This window comes from Mus musculus, chromosome 2, assembly GCF_000001635.26.
Source record: "Mus musculus strain C57BL/6J chromosome 2, GRCm38.p6 C57BL/6J".
Lineage (NCBI taxonomy): Eukaryota > Metazoa > Chordata > Mammalia > Rodentia > Muridae > Mus > Mus musculus.
Window position 1 is genome coordinate 88483506 of NC_000068.7, and position 20647 is coordinate 88504152.

Genomic DNA, 20647 nt, shown 5'->3' on the forward strand with positions numbered 1-20647 from the left:
AGTGCGTTTTATCCATAAAATTCACAAGAGGATTAAGTAATACAAAGGTTTCCCACTACTGCTGCATTGTGAACATCATTTTTGCAGGCTCTTGAGGAAATAAAACACAGTGAAATTTAAAGGAAGATGTCATGATCTGTTCTGTGTTATTTGTTTTATTTTTATGGTCCATAGGCATAAGAATCCTAAAACTTAGCATATATGTATGCATGATATTTTGTTGCACATAGTTTTAATCTTTGTGTAAAGAGTAGGTACAAAGAAGTTGTATCAATGAAATGTTACATCATGCTTTTATAGATTCAACAAATATTGCAGTGTAAGTCAAGAGTCATGACAACAGTACTTTCCTTAAAGCATAGTGGCATTTTCATTTTGTACAGGAAGAAAACAGCCCAGATATTTTCGTGAAATTAAATCAATTCTAGTTTATAGTGTTTTATTTTACATGTTTATATGAGTGCAAGGTCAGCTAGCTGAATAACTAAAGAAGATAAGTTTGTGAAGAAGCATACAGAAATCTTGAAAAACATCCATAATTCATTTACAGGTAAATCTTCTTACAACTTTTATTGTAACATCAATATATCTGTTGACAGTTACATTTCTTATTTAAGGACTTCCAATCAGGTATTGTCATCAGAATTTGAGCAAGAATATAATAATATATTTCAGTATTTTGTTGAATATGTATTTCAAACAGAATTTTAAGATAATATATTAAAACTTCAGTCCTTGTGTATTTCAAGTATTTACAAAAATTCAAACTATGGAAAAGGACTCATTTCTCCAAAAGACCATTTCAAAATCATAAAATATTAAAATTAGAATGTTTACTGAGTTTTTATATTATACAATTATACAGTTATAGTATCATTAAATTACTTTTATATTTCTACTCAAGCTGTTCACATCCATACATGTTCAGATTTCTTAGTATGAATATTATTCCATTGTTTTCAATAATTTCAACATATCTAAATGCAATATTATGTCTGATTTTATGACATGTTAGTAATTATTTATCTATTCATAGAAAGTGTATATAATAAGAGGTCAATAATTTCTGTGGTTGTATCTCCTGTCTGCAGTTGGCATATACATGTTTCATGGGTGTCTTATTACTTCCATGCATAAATCATTAATTTTTATAGTCTAATTGATGAAGAAATTTAAATCTGAAGAAGCTGAGGATCTTATGATCTGAAAACAACTTTGGTGAGTGCAGAAATTCAAAATAATCTTACATACAATTACAGAATAAATCATGGATAGCAGTATAACATAAACTATATAAACATGATATATATAAGGTAAACATATTATTCCAGTTCATATTACATGACTATAATCTTAGCCATCTAAAAATATTTTATTTTATGGTTTTAGGTTTTATGTAAAATATAAAGAATAAAGATTGGAAAAGATGAAGTTCAAAATCTCTTATTTGCTCTGGTGGTAAATATTACTCTGTAAGGACAAATGAGGCAGATGAACAGTACCTTGCAAAGTTATTTGCAATTAGCTGATATACAATATTCACTGACAGAAAATGAGTAATTTACTTTATTTGATTATTCCATAGTTTTACCATCAGTTTTATAATATATTTATATACTTCTTAAAAATGTCTAATTCCTGTCTGTTCTTAAAGACTTGGGTCTGTCAAAAACAATGTAATTTGAGTCCCTTCTAACATGCCTCTTTCATGACATTATTCACATCGCTATGCATTCTCCCATTCCACATGTGAGTGTAGCAGTTTTAAGGCAAACCAATTATATATCAAATGCTTATCCTCATAAATTCTGCTAAAGTAGTCTATTGCAATCCAGTCTCACCTCTCATGTTATTGTCATGGTAATTTTACTCACTGCTATATATCAGATATGTCTTCTCCAAAGAGAATCAGTTGAATAAGAAATGTAAGTGAGGAAATGATGATATTTATACATATAGGTGAGATAAATTTTATTGATAAAATGTTTATAGTTTGGGCACTTTTTTTCCTTCCTCCAATTCTTTGCAGATCCTCTCCATCTCTTTCTCCACACACAACTCTATATTCTTTTTCTTTCTCTCTTTCAAACAAACAAATATGAAACTAAAACAAAATGAAACAAGAAACACATTCATACAAAACCATGAAAATAAAAATGACCATAAGGCCAATGTGATAAAATATATGCTAAAATAAAGGCAAAGGAAAAAAATGTCCATACAATTAACACTGAGGATTTTTTTTTCTTTTTGTGTTGTCTACCTACTCCTGCGCATAAGGTCACACTGATATATGGTTTGTATATACTTGAGAGTCAAGTAAAAAAATGCTTTGTTAGACATTTAATTTGATCTTCATAAAAAGTATGTGCAAATTCTTTGTTCATACCATATTTGCAATCAGATTGTATATTTTTGCTTTTATTTGTTTATTGATTATTGGCCCTGGCCTACCACATTTTCAGCAGAATTCTTTCTTTTTTTTTTTAATCTGTTTGTACCACCATTAATGTTACTAGGGTTTACCTCTGCACATCATTTGTATTTAAATTCTATAAGTAAAAATACTTTTATTATTTATATTTATTGTGAAAATTAGCAATTGTCACTGTATTTTTAAAGCTTTAAGTGTCTTGTTGCATAGCCAGCATGGTATATTTCTCTTAACTATAAATCAATTTCTCATCCTTTCATGTTTTTGTCACCATATTAGTGGATTATTTTAACAATTATATACCTCCTTATTATAATGGTATAAAGTATATTCAATTAAAATTATCTATAGATAATTAAATTTTATTATATGCTCTGAGAACAAAATGATCTAAAAAGTAAAAATTTTGTATATATAAACTATATAATTTAAATAGTAAAGGAAATAAATTCTCTACATATTATTAATTTTTGATGTTTCATATTATTGTAAATAAAAATAATACAATTGGAGAGATTTAGTAATTTTAACATATCTTTTAAAAATTAATAAAATATCATCTTATATTATCAATGATTAGGATATTTAAAAAAATAATAAAAAATCTATTGAACAAAACAAATATGATTTAGCAGCAACTAAATAATTAATTTAGTAAATTGATTACCTTCTATGGTTTGTTAGAAAAGTATCTATGATTTTTCAGTAATGTTTATATGGTTGTGATTCAACTGAATTGTTGCTTCTGAAATTCTCTTTTCCATAGATAAGTATTCTTGCACAGAGTATAATAAATGGAATGTAAGAGGAACATATCAGAATTTCTTCTTATGGGGCTGTCTTCTAAGCGGAACATTGAGGTGTTTTGCTTCCTTTTCTTCTCATTCTGTTACCTTGCCATCTTGTGTGGGAATCTGCTGATCCTTATCTCCATTAGATGTAGTTCTCTGTTTAACCAACCCATGTACTATTTCCTCAGTCATTTATCTTCTATGGACATTTTCTATACCTCCTGTGTGACACCCAAACTGATTGGAGATCTTCTAGTGAGAAGAAAAACTATCTCTTATACAAACTGCATGCTACAGGTCTTTGCCATGCACTTCTTTGGAATGATTGAAATCTTAATCCTAACAGCCATGGCCTTTGACCGCTGCGTGGCCATCTGCAAGCCTCTCCACTACATGGTCATCATGAGCAGAAGCAGGTGCCATATCCTGATCTGGGCTTCTTGGGTTGGTGGTGCTGCACACTCCTTGTCTCAGTTTTGTTTGCTAATCTGCTTGCCTTTCTGTGGCCCCAATGAAATAGACCACTACTACTGTGACATTTTCCCTTTGCTGAAAGTTGCCTGTACCGACACCACCATCACTGGTGTCCTGGTGGTTGCCAATTCAGGACTGATTGCTTTAGTAACCTTTGTTGTCTTGTTCGGGTCATATGTGGTTATACTGTTCACATTAAGGAATTACTCTGCAGAAGGAAGACACAAAGCCCTTTCTACCTGTGCATCTCATATCACTGTGGTTATTTTATTCTTTGGACCTTCCATCTTTGCTTACCTTAGACCTCCTACCACTTTCCCTGAGGACAAAATCTTTGCTCTATTTTACACCATCATTGCTCCTATGTTCAATCCCCTCATATATACTTTAAGAAATACAGAGATGAAAAAGGCAATGAAAAAGGTTTGGTGTCAAAACATGTTTTCAGAAGAGAAACATAGTTAATTTGCCGTATGTTAAACAAACTCATATAGTAATAAGAGTGGCTCTGAAAACAAGGAGAACTACAAGGTTTTAACTATTGAATATCAACTACTCATTCAAAAAGGGAAGAGTAGATGGAATTAGAAAATACAAAATGAAAATTTACTATGAAATTGAGAATGATTAATGTCTTTCATATTAAAGTTTTGGGGGTGATGCAATGGTGACTACAAAGCATACTAAATTTCCAGCACTTTTAGAATCTTAATTTTTTTATTTGGATTTTTACATGATGATAAAAAATATTTCAGGATAATTCAGAAATTAAATTGATGGTTATTATTGTCAAATAAATGCTATTAATAATGTTTCATATTCTAATAAGATATGTGAATAAATTTTGTATGATGACAATTTTGAGTAAATTATATCATGGTATTTCTCTAATCAAACATACTCAAACTGTGGGAAATCCAGATGAAAAATAATAGATTTTCATGCCATTACAGAAAATCTTTATTAGTTCAAGACTCTCAAAACCCACACTTGAGTAAATCACTTCATACAAGACAGACCTAAAAATATAGTCCAAGAATTATTCAAGTTCTGATGGGAAAGAACTAAGAAACTATATTCTGTTTAAAAATTTTAAGGTGATTATTGTTTTGGTCTCTTTTATTGTATTGAAAAGTTTCTTTGTGATGTTTTTATAGATGTAAGACTGTATGCTTTAGTCTTATTTCTCACTCAGTTGTTTGTCTCCTCTCTTCTCTGTCCCTTGTCAACATTCCTTTCCTGAATGCAAATAGCATTCATTCTAATGTCAGGTCAGTTATAATCCATCACCCTCTGTTACAAACATAAGCTTTACTCTTTTTCTCCTTCTATGAAGGATTATTCTATGAAGCAATTGCCTTTTGATGAAAGGGCCATGCACTTGAGAAACAGTACACAGAGACCCTTGGGCATGAGCTGACCTGAATGTTTCCTCACTGAGAATTAGCCTTCTTGGTTCCAGAAGGAACAAAATAAACTTTCAAAGTAAGCAACTAACAGTCCTACTCATCTATAATACCTATGAATCACATCAATGGCTAGCATGACTCAATAATGTAAGTATACAGTAGTGGCAGGTATACCATGGCAATAAACAACAGTTCTCTAATTGGACATAAGACCCACTTCATAAGAGGAAAATGGTATTTAGTAACAAAAACCTAGCTTATTACTCAGTAAAGTCATGGATATTGAGAACAACCTGCAGCTATCACTTAACTAAAACAGTTAAAACCCTAAAAATAATCTGCACTTTCTCTTTATATACACAAGTAAATGCAGTCTTTACCTGTCAGCAAGGAAACTGCAAAATACAAAAAGAATTAATGAAAACTGCTCCCAATAAAAAGTCAGCACTGTAGAGTCCCGTCTCTGTAGATACGTCTACAAATCACTCCCATATGTAAGGTTTAGAAAATATTATAGAAAGAGAGCTAAAATAACATAGAAGCCAACATACCACATTGTGTGATTTCACATTTGTTTTGAAGAACTTAAACTAGTGTGGAACAATTTCTTTTTAGTATTTAGTAAAGGATGTAAAAGATAATATAAAATAACTCCACAAAAAAGAATGACAGCAGAGAAAATATATAAAATTCATTAAGTGAAAATAAAACATATTTGACCAAATTCTAACATAGATTTTAAATATGTCATTTTATCATAAGTAAATAATATTTACATAACTATAATAAAATAAAAATAGTATTCCTTTACATTCTTTCTTCTTTTCTGTTCACTTGTTTCTTTTACTGCATTTTCAAAATTTTTAAAAGTTGTAATATTAATTTCTTAGCATATCAAAATGTATTTCATCAATATTATTGATATTACTATAACATATTTAAAATTTGTCATAGTAGATGATTATACTTTAATAAAAATTTGTGTGATTTGTGTATGGGTATGTATGAGTGTGGTCCTGTGGACTAGATCAGGGCCTTGTACATACAGATAAAGTATCTGATCTTAGTTGTGTCTCTGACTATAATGTTATCATTTTTTTTTAATGAACTACTTAAGATCCCCTCTAAGCTCAAACTCCAGGGTTGTGTGGAAAGCCAATAGCCCCCATCAAATTAAATGGAGAGAAAATTCAAGCAATTCCATTAAAATTAGTAACAAGACAAGGCCTCCCACTTTCCCTTATTTATTTAATATATTACTTGATGTTCTATCTAGAGCAATAAGACAACAAAAGGAGATCAAGATGATAGGAAGAAATCAAGGTATTCCTATTTGCATATGATATGATAGTACACACAAGGAACCTCCAAAAGTCTACCACAGAACTGCTGATAACTACAGAATCGTGGTAGCATACAAAATTAACTGAAACTCAGGAGCCCTCAATTGTGCAAATAATAAATGGGCCAAGAAAGAAATTAGGGAAAAAACATCCTTCTCAATAGTCACAAATAATATGAAATATCTGGGTGTAATTCTAAACAAAAAAGCGAGAGATCTATGTGATAAGAAGTTCAACTTTGGGAAGAAAAAATTTGAAGAAGATATCAGAAGATGGGAAAAGTTTCCATGTTCATGGATCAGTATGACCAACATAGTGAAAATGACCATCTTACCAAAAGCAATCTACAGATTCGATGTAATACCCATCAAAATGATAATACAATTTTTACAGACCTTGAAAGATAAATTTTCAACTTCATATGTAAACCATAAACAAAACAACAACAACAACAAACAAAAAACAAAACAAAACAAAGTAAATATCCAGGATAGTCAAAACAATCCTAAACCATGAAATAATATCTGGAGGAATCACCACCTCACACTTCAAGCTTTATTATAGAGCAACAGTGCTAAAAACTGAATGGTATTGGTACAGAAAGAGACAAGTCAAGTCAATCAATGGAATAGCATTGAAGACCTAGAAATAAACTCTCATCCCTATGAACGTGTTTTTTTTTTTTTTTTTTTTGAGACGGGGTTTCTCTGTGTAGTCCTGGCTGTCCTGGAACTCACTCTGTAGACCAGGCTGGCCTCAAACTCAGAAATCCAGCATCCTCTACCTCCCAAGTGCTGGGATTAAAGGCATATGCCACCACTGCCTGGCTGAACACTTAATTTTTAACAAAGAAGCCAAGATCATTCTGTGGAAAAATGAAAGCATCTTCAGAAAATGGTGCTGGTCTAACTGGATGATTTTATCACTGTGCACAAAACTCAAATCTAAGTGGATCAAGGACCTCAACATAAAACTGGATATATCAAACCTAATAGATGAAAGAATGGAAAAGAACCTCAAGTGCATTGGTACAGAGGTCAGTTCCCTGAACAGAACACCAATGGCTCAGCCCCTAAGATCAAGAGTTGAAAATGGGATCCCATGAACCTGCAAAGCTTCTATAAGGCAAAGGACATTGCCAATAGGAGAAAATGGTTGCCTATAAATGGAGAAATATCTTCACTAACACTATATCCAATAGGTGGCTAATATCCAAAATATGTGAAGAACTCAAGAAGTTAGACTCCAAGAAACTAAATAACCCAATTAAAATTAGGGTACAGAACTAAACAGAATTCTCAATAGAGGAATCTCAAGTGACCAAAAAGCTTTTGAAGACATGTTCAATATCATTGGTTATCGGGGAAATGCAAACCAAAACAACCCTAGACTATACACCCATCATTTTGGCAAAGATAAAAAACTCAAGGAACATCACATGTTGGTGAAGATGTGGAGAAAGGAGAAATCTCCTCTATTCCTGGTGGGACTGCTAACTTGTATAACCACTCTGGAAATCAGTCCGTTTCATGGAAGATTGGAAATAGTTCTACTGGAAGATCCAGTATATCACTCCTGGGTGTATAACCAGAGATGTTCCACTATATCCTAAGGACAAGTAATCTACTATGTTTACAGCTACTTTACTTCTAATTACCATCAACGGGAAATAACAAAGATATCCCTCAACTGAAGAGTAGATACAGAAAATATAGTTCATTTATACAATGTATTGTACAACTATTAAAAATAAGGACATTATGAATTTTGCAGACAAAAGTATGAAACTTGAAAATATCATCCTGAGTGAGGTAACCCAGATCCAAAATGACATTCATGGTATTTATTCATTAATAAGTGGTATTAGCCATGAAGTACAGAATACCCATGATACACCATACATACCCAAAGAAGTTAAGCAAGAAGAAAGTACCAAGCAAGGATGCTTGGATAACACTTGGAAAGGGAAAAAAGTAATCATAGGAGGCAGAAGGAGGGAGAGTACTGGAGGAGGTAGGGGGAAGAGTTGAGTGGGGATCAGGGGCTTGTGCAGGAAATTGCCTGAGAGAGGCCCAGAGGGTAGGAGAACGAATGGAAATATGTAACTGCCTCAAGTTTGGTGAAGGGGTGAGAATCTCCAGAAAGTCCCAGAGACCTGTGTTAAGGGAGGTTCCCATAAGTCAATGCAGGTCATCTTAGGAGAGATACCTAGCAGTAGGGACATGGAACCTGAAGAGGCTACCTCTTGTAACCAGGCAGGACTTCCAGTGGAAGGACAGGGGCATCAAGCCACCCACAAGTATTTAACCAAAAATTCTTCTCTGAAAGTAACAGAGGGATGGAGCAGAGACTGAAGGAACGGCCAACTGGAAACATGTTCCATGGGCAAGGACCAATTCTTTACACTATTTCTGATTCCCTGTATACTTGCATACAGGAGCATAGCATAACTGTCCTCTGAGAGGTTATACCCAGACGTTGATTAAAACAGAAGCAGATACCCGCGGCCAAACATTAGACAGAGGTAGGGAACACATATGGACGAGTTTGGGGAAGGATTGAAGGCCCAGATGTAGACAGGAACCCCGCAAGAAGACCAATAGGATCTACAAACCCGGAACCCCAGGAGCGCTAAGAATCTCAGCCACCAACCAAAGATCCCCAACCCCTGCACTCCCACTCCCCACATAAGTAACAGACAGGCATCTCAGTCATCATGGCTACCCTTTCTGGCCTCAGTGAGAGGGAATGCTCATAATCTGACAGAGCCCTGCTAGGATAATTAAGGGGAGTATCATCCTCTCAGAGGAGAGGGAGAGGGAAGATTGGGGGTAGGGATTCTGTGAGGGAGGGACTAGTACGATGTGCAGCATTTGGGACATAAATAAATAAATAAATAAATACATACATTTCAAAAAATAGTTAAATGCTTCAAGAGCTCCAGATTCAAGTGGTAGATTTAAAACTCAATTTCATCATATATATTCAAATCTTTAAATAGGCTCAGGATTTGTCTGTCACTCCAAAAATTTATTTAATGTATTTCTTCTATGGTCTAAATTTCAATGTGACTGTGACAGAATCATTGAAAAAAGTATTTGGTAAATACTATGCAATAAGAATTAAGAAACAGAAAGGTGAAATGGCTGTGACATCAGTTGCTGGGAATAATTGGCTGTGTAGTTGCTATGATTGTGGACTAGTTCTGTGAAATTGCTCATTTACCAAACGCTTCAGGGGCTTGTGAAAAGGGGGCAGGTGCTTGCTTTCTCTGGAGACTAGACATGTGTGAATGCCTTCATATATCTGTAAACATTTTGTGGCAAAAAAAGGAGATGTTTAATGCTAATCTACCAGAAAAAATTTCAGTGTGAGAAAATATTCTTATGTAGTAAAGTGAATATTAGTGGAGTTATTTAAGTGTCAGAGAAGATTTGTTTTAGCCAATATTTCAGTCTTCGTGGCTGAGTCAACTCCAGTCTTCAACAGGATTGTGAAGTTTCATCTTTCCCCATAGTTTCTACACCTAAAAGCCAGATTGGATGGATCTAATATATAATTTATGTTGTAAAGACTCAGTTCATCAATTTACATGGTGCTGATTATATTGTATATGATTCATCATTACTTTAAATCAAAACACAGAGAGTAAACTATGAGCAATGTATTGGAAACAGACTTTATCTTCAAAAGAAAGGGTAAGATTTAAAATCTAATTAAACTATTTATCTTTTTTCCCATTCACTATCAGCTCATTTTCATGTTTAATCCTTTAAAACCTAATGCAACAGAGTCAACTTTTATACACTGATGTGAACTTGGTATTAGTTTTTATTTCTTTATCTTCCACTGGCATCTGAGAGACTAGACTATGACTTGGGGTACCTGCAGACTTATTTGCAAAGTGTGGAGTCAGGACAAGAGTTGGTGTGGCTCCTGTAAATAGACAGTCAGTTTGCATTGATGCTGCTGTGACAGAATCTGATGCTGATGGAGTTTGGTATATATATATATATATATATATATATATATATATATATATATATATATATATATATATATATATTCTGTTTCCAATTCATCCTATGGGTTTGGTGTCAGGACATATACAAAGAGTAAAAAAATTTCAGTGATAAAATACTCTTCATCTATATTTTTTGTTAATCATTCCTGAAACTTCTCCTATCTTATGATTGTCATCCTTTTGAGGATGATTCTTTACATATTTGTAATAGACATCATTGCTCTAAGAGATATAAGGATTAGAACACGTGGAGCACAAAGGCTTGACTTCTGCTCCTGTGTATTGTATGGTAGCTGTGTGATAAACACAGCAAGATTTTATAACATGTGCAAATCGGAACAATACAATCTTGCTATATTCCAGAGTAGTAAAACTGAACAAATTAGCAATGCTCAAACAAAAATGACAGGAGGATGTGGTTGAGATGACATGACTCATTGAACATGCAAAAACCTTATAGCAGATATGTATTTGTAATTCAAGCACTTGACTATGTAAATATAGACAGGATTTGCTGAGAAGATGGTATTTGCATTGTGCTCTCTCTCCATAGAAAAATATGGGGTAGATGTTTTAGAAGAGAAAAAAAAAATCATCAGGACGCACCATATGGAACTTTTAGAGAAAAAGTCTGTCTAAGAAAGTATGTTTCTATGGCGTGCATGGAGTGCACATGGTGAGAAGTGGCTGGACCAGTGATGCTCAAAGACATAGTGAGGCTCTCAACCACTGTGTTTTGGAACAGTAATTATCTTACAGAATGTGAGTCCTTTCAGTGCACATGCCCACTTGTCCATTTAAAACAGTGATAGGAAAGAGGCAAAGGGGAAGAGAATGTATGAAAAGTGAAGGTAAAAGGAAGATTTACATCTTCGTTCTTGCTTTCTGATTAACCACATAGGAAAGACTTAAGCCATAGGTGATTTTCTAAAGAATTCCTAGGATTATATACATATATATAATATATGCAAGAGAAAAATACAGAAAAGGATGATAGAGGTAGAGATATAAAACCATAGAGATATCCTTCTATATGTAGATATATATTTGTATGCATACATCTCAGTATGATTTTTTTATTTTTCCCACTATATTTCATGAGACTTTAAAAGGTAATAACTGCATAATATTGGGCCAAAAGACCCATAGTCTAAACAATGCAATTATCTTTTATAATGTAGAGGGACAATATTCCATTTTGCTGTTCCTCTATAAAGTATTTGAGGATCATGACTTCCAGTCCTCTCGAAGCTACTCCAGTGAAGTCAAACACAGGATGCGAGTCTGCTCACATTACAAAACCTCATTTGTTTATCACATAGTTGCAAGGTATGATCCAGAAACAAGCTTTTTTGCTCCAAATCTTCTAACATCTGCAATTTTGCATGACAAAATTGAATTAATTTTTCTTACATGTAAGAACAGGCAAACAAATATCATCAGCCTGAGGATGCTGGAATCTTGAATGACGTAGTCTTTTCATTACAGGTAAGTTCATCAGGAACTCACAAAATTTATAAAACTCCACCAAATAACTAGTGATTGTTATTTTTTATTTCAGAAGATTAGGGAATCTTTGCTTCAATTTCTATAACATTTCTGTCTGTCTGTCTATCTATCTGTCTGTCTGGCTGTCTTGTTTGTGTGTGTGTGTGTGTGTGTGTGTGTGTGTGTGTGTGTGTGCGTGCGTTTCATGGAATACCCATGAAAGTCACAAGGCTTCTTGCAGGAATGAGTGTCTCTTCCATCATGTAGGTTGTGAGATCAAATTTAGGTCATCTGACTTGATGACAGCACTTTTTTTCTGGGTACGATCTCACCAAGTCCTGGTGAATCAATCCTAGTAATGGGTGTCTTACATTTTGTGTCCTCCAATTTTATATTGTAATTATGAAAAGAGACCCAAAATTCATTACCTTGCTTTATCATATTTCTCCTAAGAAACTACTTACATCTCTAAAAAGTCTCCTGTTTTTGGAGTGTGCTACCCAGACCACTGTATTGATTCGTTTACCTGGAAATGTATTTTCCTTCTCATTCACATTGAATGTGATTTCATTTCTTTCATAAAAATGATTTTTCTCTAATTTTCATATCACTGGAATCTGCATTATTTCAGATGTTCTGTCTCAATTTTTCCTTGATTATAGAGATCCTGCAGTCAAGATGCTATGTAGTGTTGATCACTTTGTTAATAAAAGTCTAAATATCATTTCTATCTGAGACCACCACAGAAAAGGTAGTAAGATCGTTAAGGATGATTTTATTTCAGACACATTGGGAAACAAATTTATTTTTAAAACAATGTAAAAAATTGAGCAAATAAACAACTTGAAATAAAACTTTTATGAAACGGGAGGCTGTACTTGAGGAATAACAGTGAGCAAACCAGGGGAACAGGAGTGGATAGCCACACATCTAACTTGTTTATATTGAGTGAACTAATGTTTATAGCAACCCAATAGAGATATATGGTTGAAACACACACAATTACATATAAATATTGTGGTACTGAAATTTTTTATCTTCTTTGGACAGAGAGGTGGTTTTTGCGTGTGCTTGTCAGGGTGGCTGGCACACACCTCTCCCTCACAAGTAACATGAGAATCTGGCTACAAACTCTGTCATTTCAGGTTTTAATTTATCTGTTTAAATAATTTTAAGTTCCTTGGTGAGCATTATATAATATGATAAATTATTCTTTTCTATCTGAAGATGATTTATCTTCTTCTAATGCAACAAAATAGTGCTTTAAATATTTAATTATTTGGTTTACATTCATTTTTCCTTGAAATTAGATTTTGTTCATAAAGTATACTTTGATTAGCCTAATCTCCTCAGACTCTTTTGATTCATACATTGAAGCTAAAGATAATTATAGAAGAGTAGATAATGACTTCTATTTTATAAATGATACGATATAGGACTAAAGTAAAATAGACAAATTGGCAAATTGGACTAAATGATATGAGAAGATTTTACAGCAAAAGGTATAATACCTGACAAAGTCAACATTATTCTTAGCTATCAAGTCCTGTTGTTTTGCTAGGCTGAATTCTATTTAAGAATATATCAAAAGGGTTACAAAAGGGTGGCATTTTCAGGGAAAATAGTAAAAAAAAATGTGAGATGTTATTATAAAACTCATGTGAAAAAATGTAATATACTTATTTCTATCAACTAACTCATAGAAAATAACATCATAAAATAAGTTTGTTATCATAAACTTTAGCTTATCTGAAAAGTTATCAGACCTATAATTCTGGCCACATGTTTATGTAAGATAAGGATACACAAACCACATATTCAAATAGACTCAAATCTCTCTGGGAGAAAATATAAGAAACTCAACATATTTCTTTCTACAGAGTGGAAGCATTATTGAAAGTCAGTTCTTTTGTTCTCACATATTTTGTTTGCTTTTGGTGATTTCATAATAACCATAAAGTACAGAGAAATAAATTAATAATGAATGAAGTTATATAAGGATTGAAAACAGCTAATATTTATCAATGAGGATGATTTATTTAGTATAACTTAAAATTATTTATGTTTCACAATTCATTATCTTTTGTAGAGTTATTATCTATAAAGTAAAAATTATAAGCAGCATAAGTTGCACCAAAGAATATACTACTTTTATTATACTATTGTTATAGTATTAAATATAAATTGATATTTATGACTGTAAAGTATAAAAGCATGTATCCATTGAAATGGACCACCAGGTAAAGAGTTGCTGCCATGCCTAACAAGCCGAGATCAATTAGCTGGACCCACTAGGTGGAGGGAGAGAATTACTGTGATGTCACAAATGCACATGCATATACACACATACTCACACAAATACACAAAAAGGTGAGAGAGATGAAAACACACATAAAGAAATGAAGATATGAGTTATAAACATACTAATAATTTTATAGAACTTCTACATCAAAATGAGGCAGTAACATTACACTGAGGATTTCTTTCAGTCACAAAGTTTAATCCCAGCACTTGGTAGGCAGAGGCAGGCAAATTTCTGAGCTTGAGGCTAACCTGGTCTACAGAGTGAGTTCCAGGACAGCAAGGGCTACACAGAGAAACCCTGTCTTAATAATAATAATAATAATATAGAAATTATACATAAAAATGAGGCAGTAACATTACATTGAGGATTTTTTTTCAGTCACATGAGACACAAATATTTGAATACACAACCAAAAAAAAAAAAAGAAAGAGAGAAAACCAAATAAAAAATAACATTGCAGTAAATAAGTTTCTCCTAAAATAATTTTTAAAAGTAGATAATTATGTGTGTGTATGTAGGACATAAATCTTTTCTAAGTAACATTTTTCTACTTAAAAAATCTCTAATGAAATATAAAACATATAGCTAGAATATGTTACATTTACAATGAAATAAACCTAAATGTAATGAAATCATTATAATACACCTTTCTTTGATGATACCAAAATTCATTGTCCAAACTCTTAAGTTTTCAAAGTAAAATGCTACACTGAAAAAAGAGGTAGTATTAAAATTGGATTAAATACATTTTTGTAAAATATAATTTATCCAGGAGTTAAAGGAGACAGGGAAAATAGAAACAAAGAGGTAGTGAATTCAGTTGAGAATTTTGTTATAATGGAATCACTAGGCTTAGTGATTAATTGTATGAAGTAGGGCTTTTCCTGTTACAGACGTTTGCATGTAAATGTGAATGCATGCATGGACTAAATATTCTTTGAAAGCACTCCAAAATGTGTAAAGAAAATGTTTGAGCTCATACTCTCCTCACACACCCAACAGACACATATGCTTTTCCTAAGTTTCCTAATCAACACATCACTCTTTCAAAGAAAGAACAAACTTAACACTTTAAAATATCAACAGAAATCAGTCCAGTAAGCTTCTGTGTCAAAGGAAAATCTCATTGAGAGATAGGTATCTATGTTGAACTTTTAAAACATTCTTCAGGGATTTCAAAGGGAAGTGAGACTTAACAGCAAAGGTAGAACCAAGGAATTTCAACATTTGGACATTTATCTCAATATATCATTTCTTTTTTTTGCAGGTTAAACATTTTTCAGCCAGTCCTATCTAATATAGCCACTGATAGGATGCATAACAACAGTATGACTGAATTTATTTTGTTGGGATTGACTCAGGATCCAGAACAACAGAAGGCAATATTTGGAGTCTTCTTGATTCTTTACCTTATGACTTTAATAGGGAACTTTCTCATCATGGTGACCATTAAGATGAGTCAGACACTTGGGAGTCCCATGTACGTTTTCCTCTTCTATTTGTCTTTCGCTGATGCTTGCTTCTCTACAACTACAGCACCTAGATTGATTGTGAATGCCCTCTCACAGAAAAAAATTATTTCCTACAATGAATGTATGACTCAGGTCTTTGCAGCTCACTTCTTTGGGTGCATGGAGATCTTCGTGCTTATCCTCATGGCCATTGACCGCTATGTAGCAATCTGTAAGCCTCTAAGATATACAACTATAATGAACCAGAATATCTGTGATATATTAGTTATTATTGCCTGGATAGGGTCTTGTATTCACTCTTCAGCACAGATTTTCTTAGCCTTAAGATTACCATTCTGTGGCCCAAATGTTATTGATCACTATTTCTGTGATTTGCAGCCCTTGATGAAACTTGCCTGCATGGATACCTATGTGATAAATTTGCTAGTTGTGTCTAATAGTGGTGCCATATGTATGATAAGTTTCATAGTACTGTTTATCTCCTATATTTTCATCTTATACTGTCTGAGAAACCATAGTGCGGAAGGAAGACGAAAGGCCTTGTCTACGTGCACTTCTCATTTTATTGTGGTGGTCATATTTTTTGGTCCCTGCATATTTATATACACACGGCCACTAATCACTTTACCAATAGACAAGATGGTGTCTGTGTTTTATACAATAGGGACACCTTTGCTAAACCCTCTTATCTACACTCTGAGGAATTCAGAAGTAAAATATGCTATGAAAAAGTTGTGGTGTGGTAAAGTATGACTGTCATTGATAAAGAATATATGAGGATTCTAAAATATAGCTCTTTCAGAGGTTAATTTTGATACATAGAAAACCTAAAGTATTTCTGAGAATATATATTAGATGTACATGTGCATGTCTGTATAAGTAATAACCTGGGGCCAGCGAAATAACTTAAGGGGAAATGTATTTGCCACAAGCTGGATGACTTGAGTGAGGTGAGTATAATCCCTGACACCAACATGGTTAAAAGAGAGAATAACCTCCAGTAATTTTCTCCCCACCTACTAAGACATGTCATGTTGTGCACATATACAGAAATATAAATATGTGAATAAGTACAAGCAATAAAAATTTAAAACCTAGAATTTGTTTCACATCTCATATATGGATAGAAATTTAATAATTTATTATGTATGCATATTATATGAATATTTTAAACCAGGTATATGTTATCTTATTAACACCCCATGAGTACTAAAAATAATGAGAGGGAAGATGATTTGTTTGTTGGCTTTAAACAGCACTAGAAAATTTAGATTGTATATATTCAGCAATAAAATTCAGAGCTGGAGTTTATCCCCTTTGCTAAATGAGTGTTTTAAATGATATTTTCATTTAGTATAATCTAATCCATATTGTTATAAATTACACTCATTCTGACCCTTTCATCTCACAATGAAGCATAATCAACCTATTTCACTATCATTGTGATGAATTACACTGAAACACAGATGTCCCCCTTTAAGTGATAATAATCTGCTGAGTACAATTCAGTGGGAGTGGGTTTAGTTAATATTCTGAAGGCCTTGTGAGTCATACTGAGAACAAAAAAAAAGAAAAAAAATGATAAAGGCTGATGAAAAAGACTATATAGTGTCATATGAGTATTTCCTATTTTAGCACTGGGTTATGACCACCCAAATCACTTCTAACAATTTCATTACAAACGACTGTAGAAAAGTATGTATTGATACCCAAAAAAAATATTTCAGAAAGTTTCTTGTCTCCTATCCACTAGTGTTAGTTGTTTCTGTATGTGTATCACATAAATATCCATAATTGTATCACTCTACATCTTTATGATTTGTTTTTAATACCCATGATGATTTTTAAACATAACCACTTCTTAAACTGTCAGAAACAGGTATATATTTAATTCTTATCTTTCATTGTTCCTACTAACTTCATATACTAAAAAAGGACTGTTTACCAATCTTTAAATTCAAGCTCACAGAGTTTCACAAGATTCTTCTCAGTCTTAGGTAAAGCAGAGTTTCAAATTCCCCAGATATATAATAAAGCCTCTATTCCAAACATACATGCTCAATTTGAATGCCCCAATGCAAATGTTATGCTGAATACCATTGAACATGGTCTAGAATCACCACAGGCATCCCTGTGATGGATGCTATAACATATGTTGATTAAGTAGGAAGACACACCTTAAGTGTGCTAATACAACTCTATAGACTGCAGTATTCTGGACATAATTATATAGGAAGAAGATTTCATGTTTCTCACAGATTCAATAATTTTGTAATTATTATGTGACAAAATATATACAAATATTAAAAATAAAGTGTCCAAAAGGTTGATATTCTCAAAGTGTGAAAAATTACACTCTATAATAACCTAATATTGAGGATCTGGAAATGAAAAAGACAGACACTGTCTAAGAAGACATGTAGATATGGAAGTATTGAGATTAGGTACACAGGATACCTACCATCCTGACCCACCTGCTATAATGAGCCATATCTTCAAATTGGTAAACTAAATAAGACATTCCTTATTGAAGTTATTTTGCCATAATTGTTTTTCACAATAATGTGGATTACAACCAATAAAAACCAATTAATCATCTGCCCTCTATTGATATTCTCATACAGCGTAGTGCGATAATCTTGAAATTCTCTAAATAACTAGGTATTTCAGAATAGCTGGTAGAAAAGTTACCAGTACAAGAAGTTCTTATGAGTGTGTGCAATGAAGAATATGTCCTTTTCCCTATTCTGGTCATTACATGTTGTATATGTGCTAAAACATTATGCTTTATTCAATAATTTTTGTAATTATTATGTAGAAAAACATACAAATATTAAAAATAAATTATTCCAACTTTGATGTTTTTAAAGTGTTAAAATTTACTTTCTATCTTCAGTCAAACTCTAGAAGCTGAAAATGAGAAAGACAGATAATGTCAAAGGAGACATGTGAGGAAGATGTATGTAGACAACACAAACACCTGATTTGAATTGTTGTTTTATAAATGGACTCACTGACTTTGCCTATGTCATGGAGGGTATGTTCTGCTTATTCTTGTTGATGTTTTCTCAAAGATATCTGCCCTGTCTTATCTAATTATTATCCTTTTCACAAGAAGAAACTCTGTCTTGTTATCATTAAAGACCCATTCTTACCTCTTTAAAAGGCCCATTCTCCCATACATGCTACATCATAAAGAATTCTATGTAGTTTTCCATGAATAGTGAGTGGCATTTGTCAATTTCTTTCTAGTCCTTTGAATAACACTTTACAGTAGGCTCATAGTTTTCAAGGGGAGGTTCCAAGGCTGGACAATCTTACTGAGGCTATGGAGGACCCACCGAAAGGGATCTATCATGAATGCCTTCTGAAAGACTTAACAAGCAGCTGAAAGAGTAAGATGCAGATATTTGCACCCAACCAATGGACAAAAACTGCTGTCCCCTGTTGTTGAATTGAGAAAAGGCAGGAGGAGGCTGAGGAAGAGGGCAACCCTGTAGGAAGACCAGCAGTCTCAATTAATCTTGACCCCTGAGGTCTCTCAAACACTGGACTACCAACCAGGCAGCATACACCAGCTGATATGAACCCGCCCCCACCCACCCACCCACACATACAGTAGAGGACTGCTGGGTCTGAGTTCAGTCAGAGAAGATCCACCTAACCCTCAAGAAACTGGAGGCCCTAGGGAATTTAGAGTTCTGGTGGGGTGGGGGTTGGGGCCATCCTCATGGAGTCAGAGGGCCAGGGAGGAGATATGGGATGTGGAACAGTTGGAGGGTGGACCAGGAGGGGAATGGGGTCTGGAGTGTAAATAAATAAATAAATAAATAAATAAATAAATAAATAAAAGATTAACAATTTTAAAACAGCAACCTTAAATACCTCACAATACCAAGTCTTGCTTCTACTGAGTCTCTTCCCCATCAGCTACTTTAAAAAGAAATCCAGAAAGAACAATTGCAAAAAAAAAAAAAAAAAAATTCTCATAATTACATCTTGATCAAGATGAAATCACCTTTTCCCAACACTTTGAATATTCATATATTTTTTACACACTCTCATCTTGAAAATAGGTAGAGTAGCTTGAAGACATTTTAAATTTTTGTATTATATATCATTAAAATTTAAATTTAAAGCTTCATGTCAAAATACATGCTAGGGTATAAATATGTTGTCTGTGTCAACCATGGCTATGTGTAGATTTATTTTCACTAATAAAACAGACACACATGAATTATATAGACATATGGTGCTAAATGATATCCTTGAAGACATATTTGAAAAAAAATCACACTATTAATTAAAAATTAATAGTTTTGTATTTGTGTTTGTATTTTATAATTCTGGATGTAATAAAAATTTTTTATACACCAAGCAGGCCCCAAACACATAGATATCCTCTTGCCTTGGTCTCCTGAGTGATGTTAGCAAAGGCATGAGACACCATACCCAGCCATAAAAGTTCATTTTAATTCTATTTGCTTAAAGTAGTAAGCAAATTGACAGGATATTTAAATTTATAAAATGAAGCAGAAAATATTTACTCTGTAAGAATTAGCTAATATCATTCTCTTTGTTGGGTTGACCATTAAACTATTAATGCCTACATATATAAACAAATATGATGTTATGGATCTTATTTTAAGATGCTTCCCAATATTTACATTTTAATTGAAAGATAATTAAAACCATTCTGATCTTGTTCACAAAGATCCAAACAATCATAGTAGTACTTAGTTGCTTAATTACTCATGACTTTATATAGAACAATGAGTATAAAGATGCATAGGTATAATACCGAGAAATACTTGAAAAGTTTTATGAAAATTGTTTTTCAACTGAGAAGAAAATGACATTTAGAACTTGTCCACATTTTCTGCTAAAATACACTACAGGAAACAGTT

At 33.0% G+C, this 20647-nt stretch overlaps 1 protein-coding gene and 1 pseudogene across 1 annotated transcript; both read left to right on the plus strand.

The window, feature by feature from the left end:
• The first annotated feature begins 3228 nt into the window (after nucleotides 1-3228).
• Nucleotides 3229-4164, plus strand: Olfr1184 (olfactory receptor 1184). Its single transcript, NM_146823.2, has one exon. It carries the CDS (start codon nucleotides 3229-3231, stop codon nucleotides 4162-4164), a length of 936 nt encoding a protein of 311 aa, NP_667034.1.
• Nucleotides 15582-16493, plus strand: Olfr1185-ps1 (olfactory receptor 1185, pseudogene 1; annotated as a pseudogene).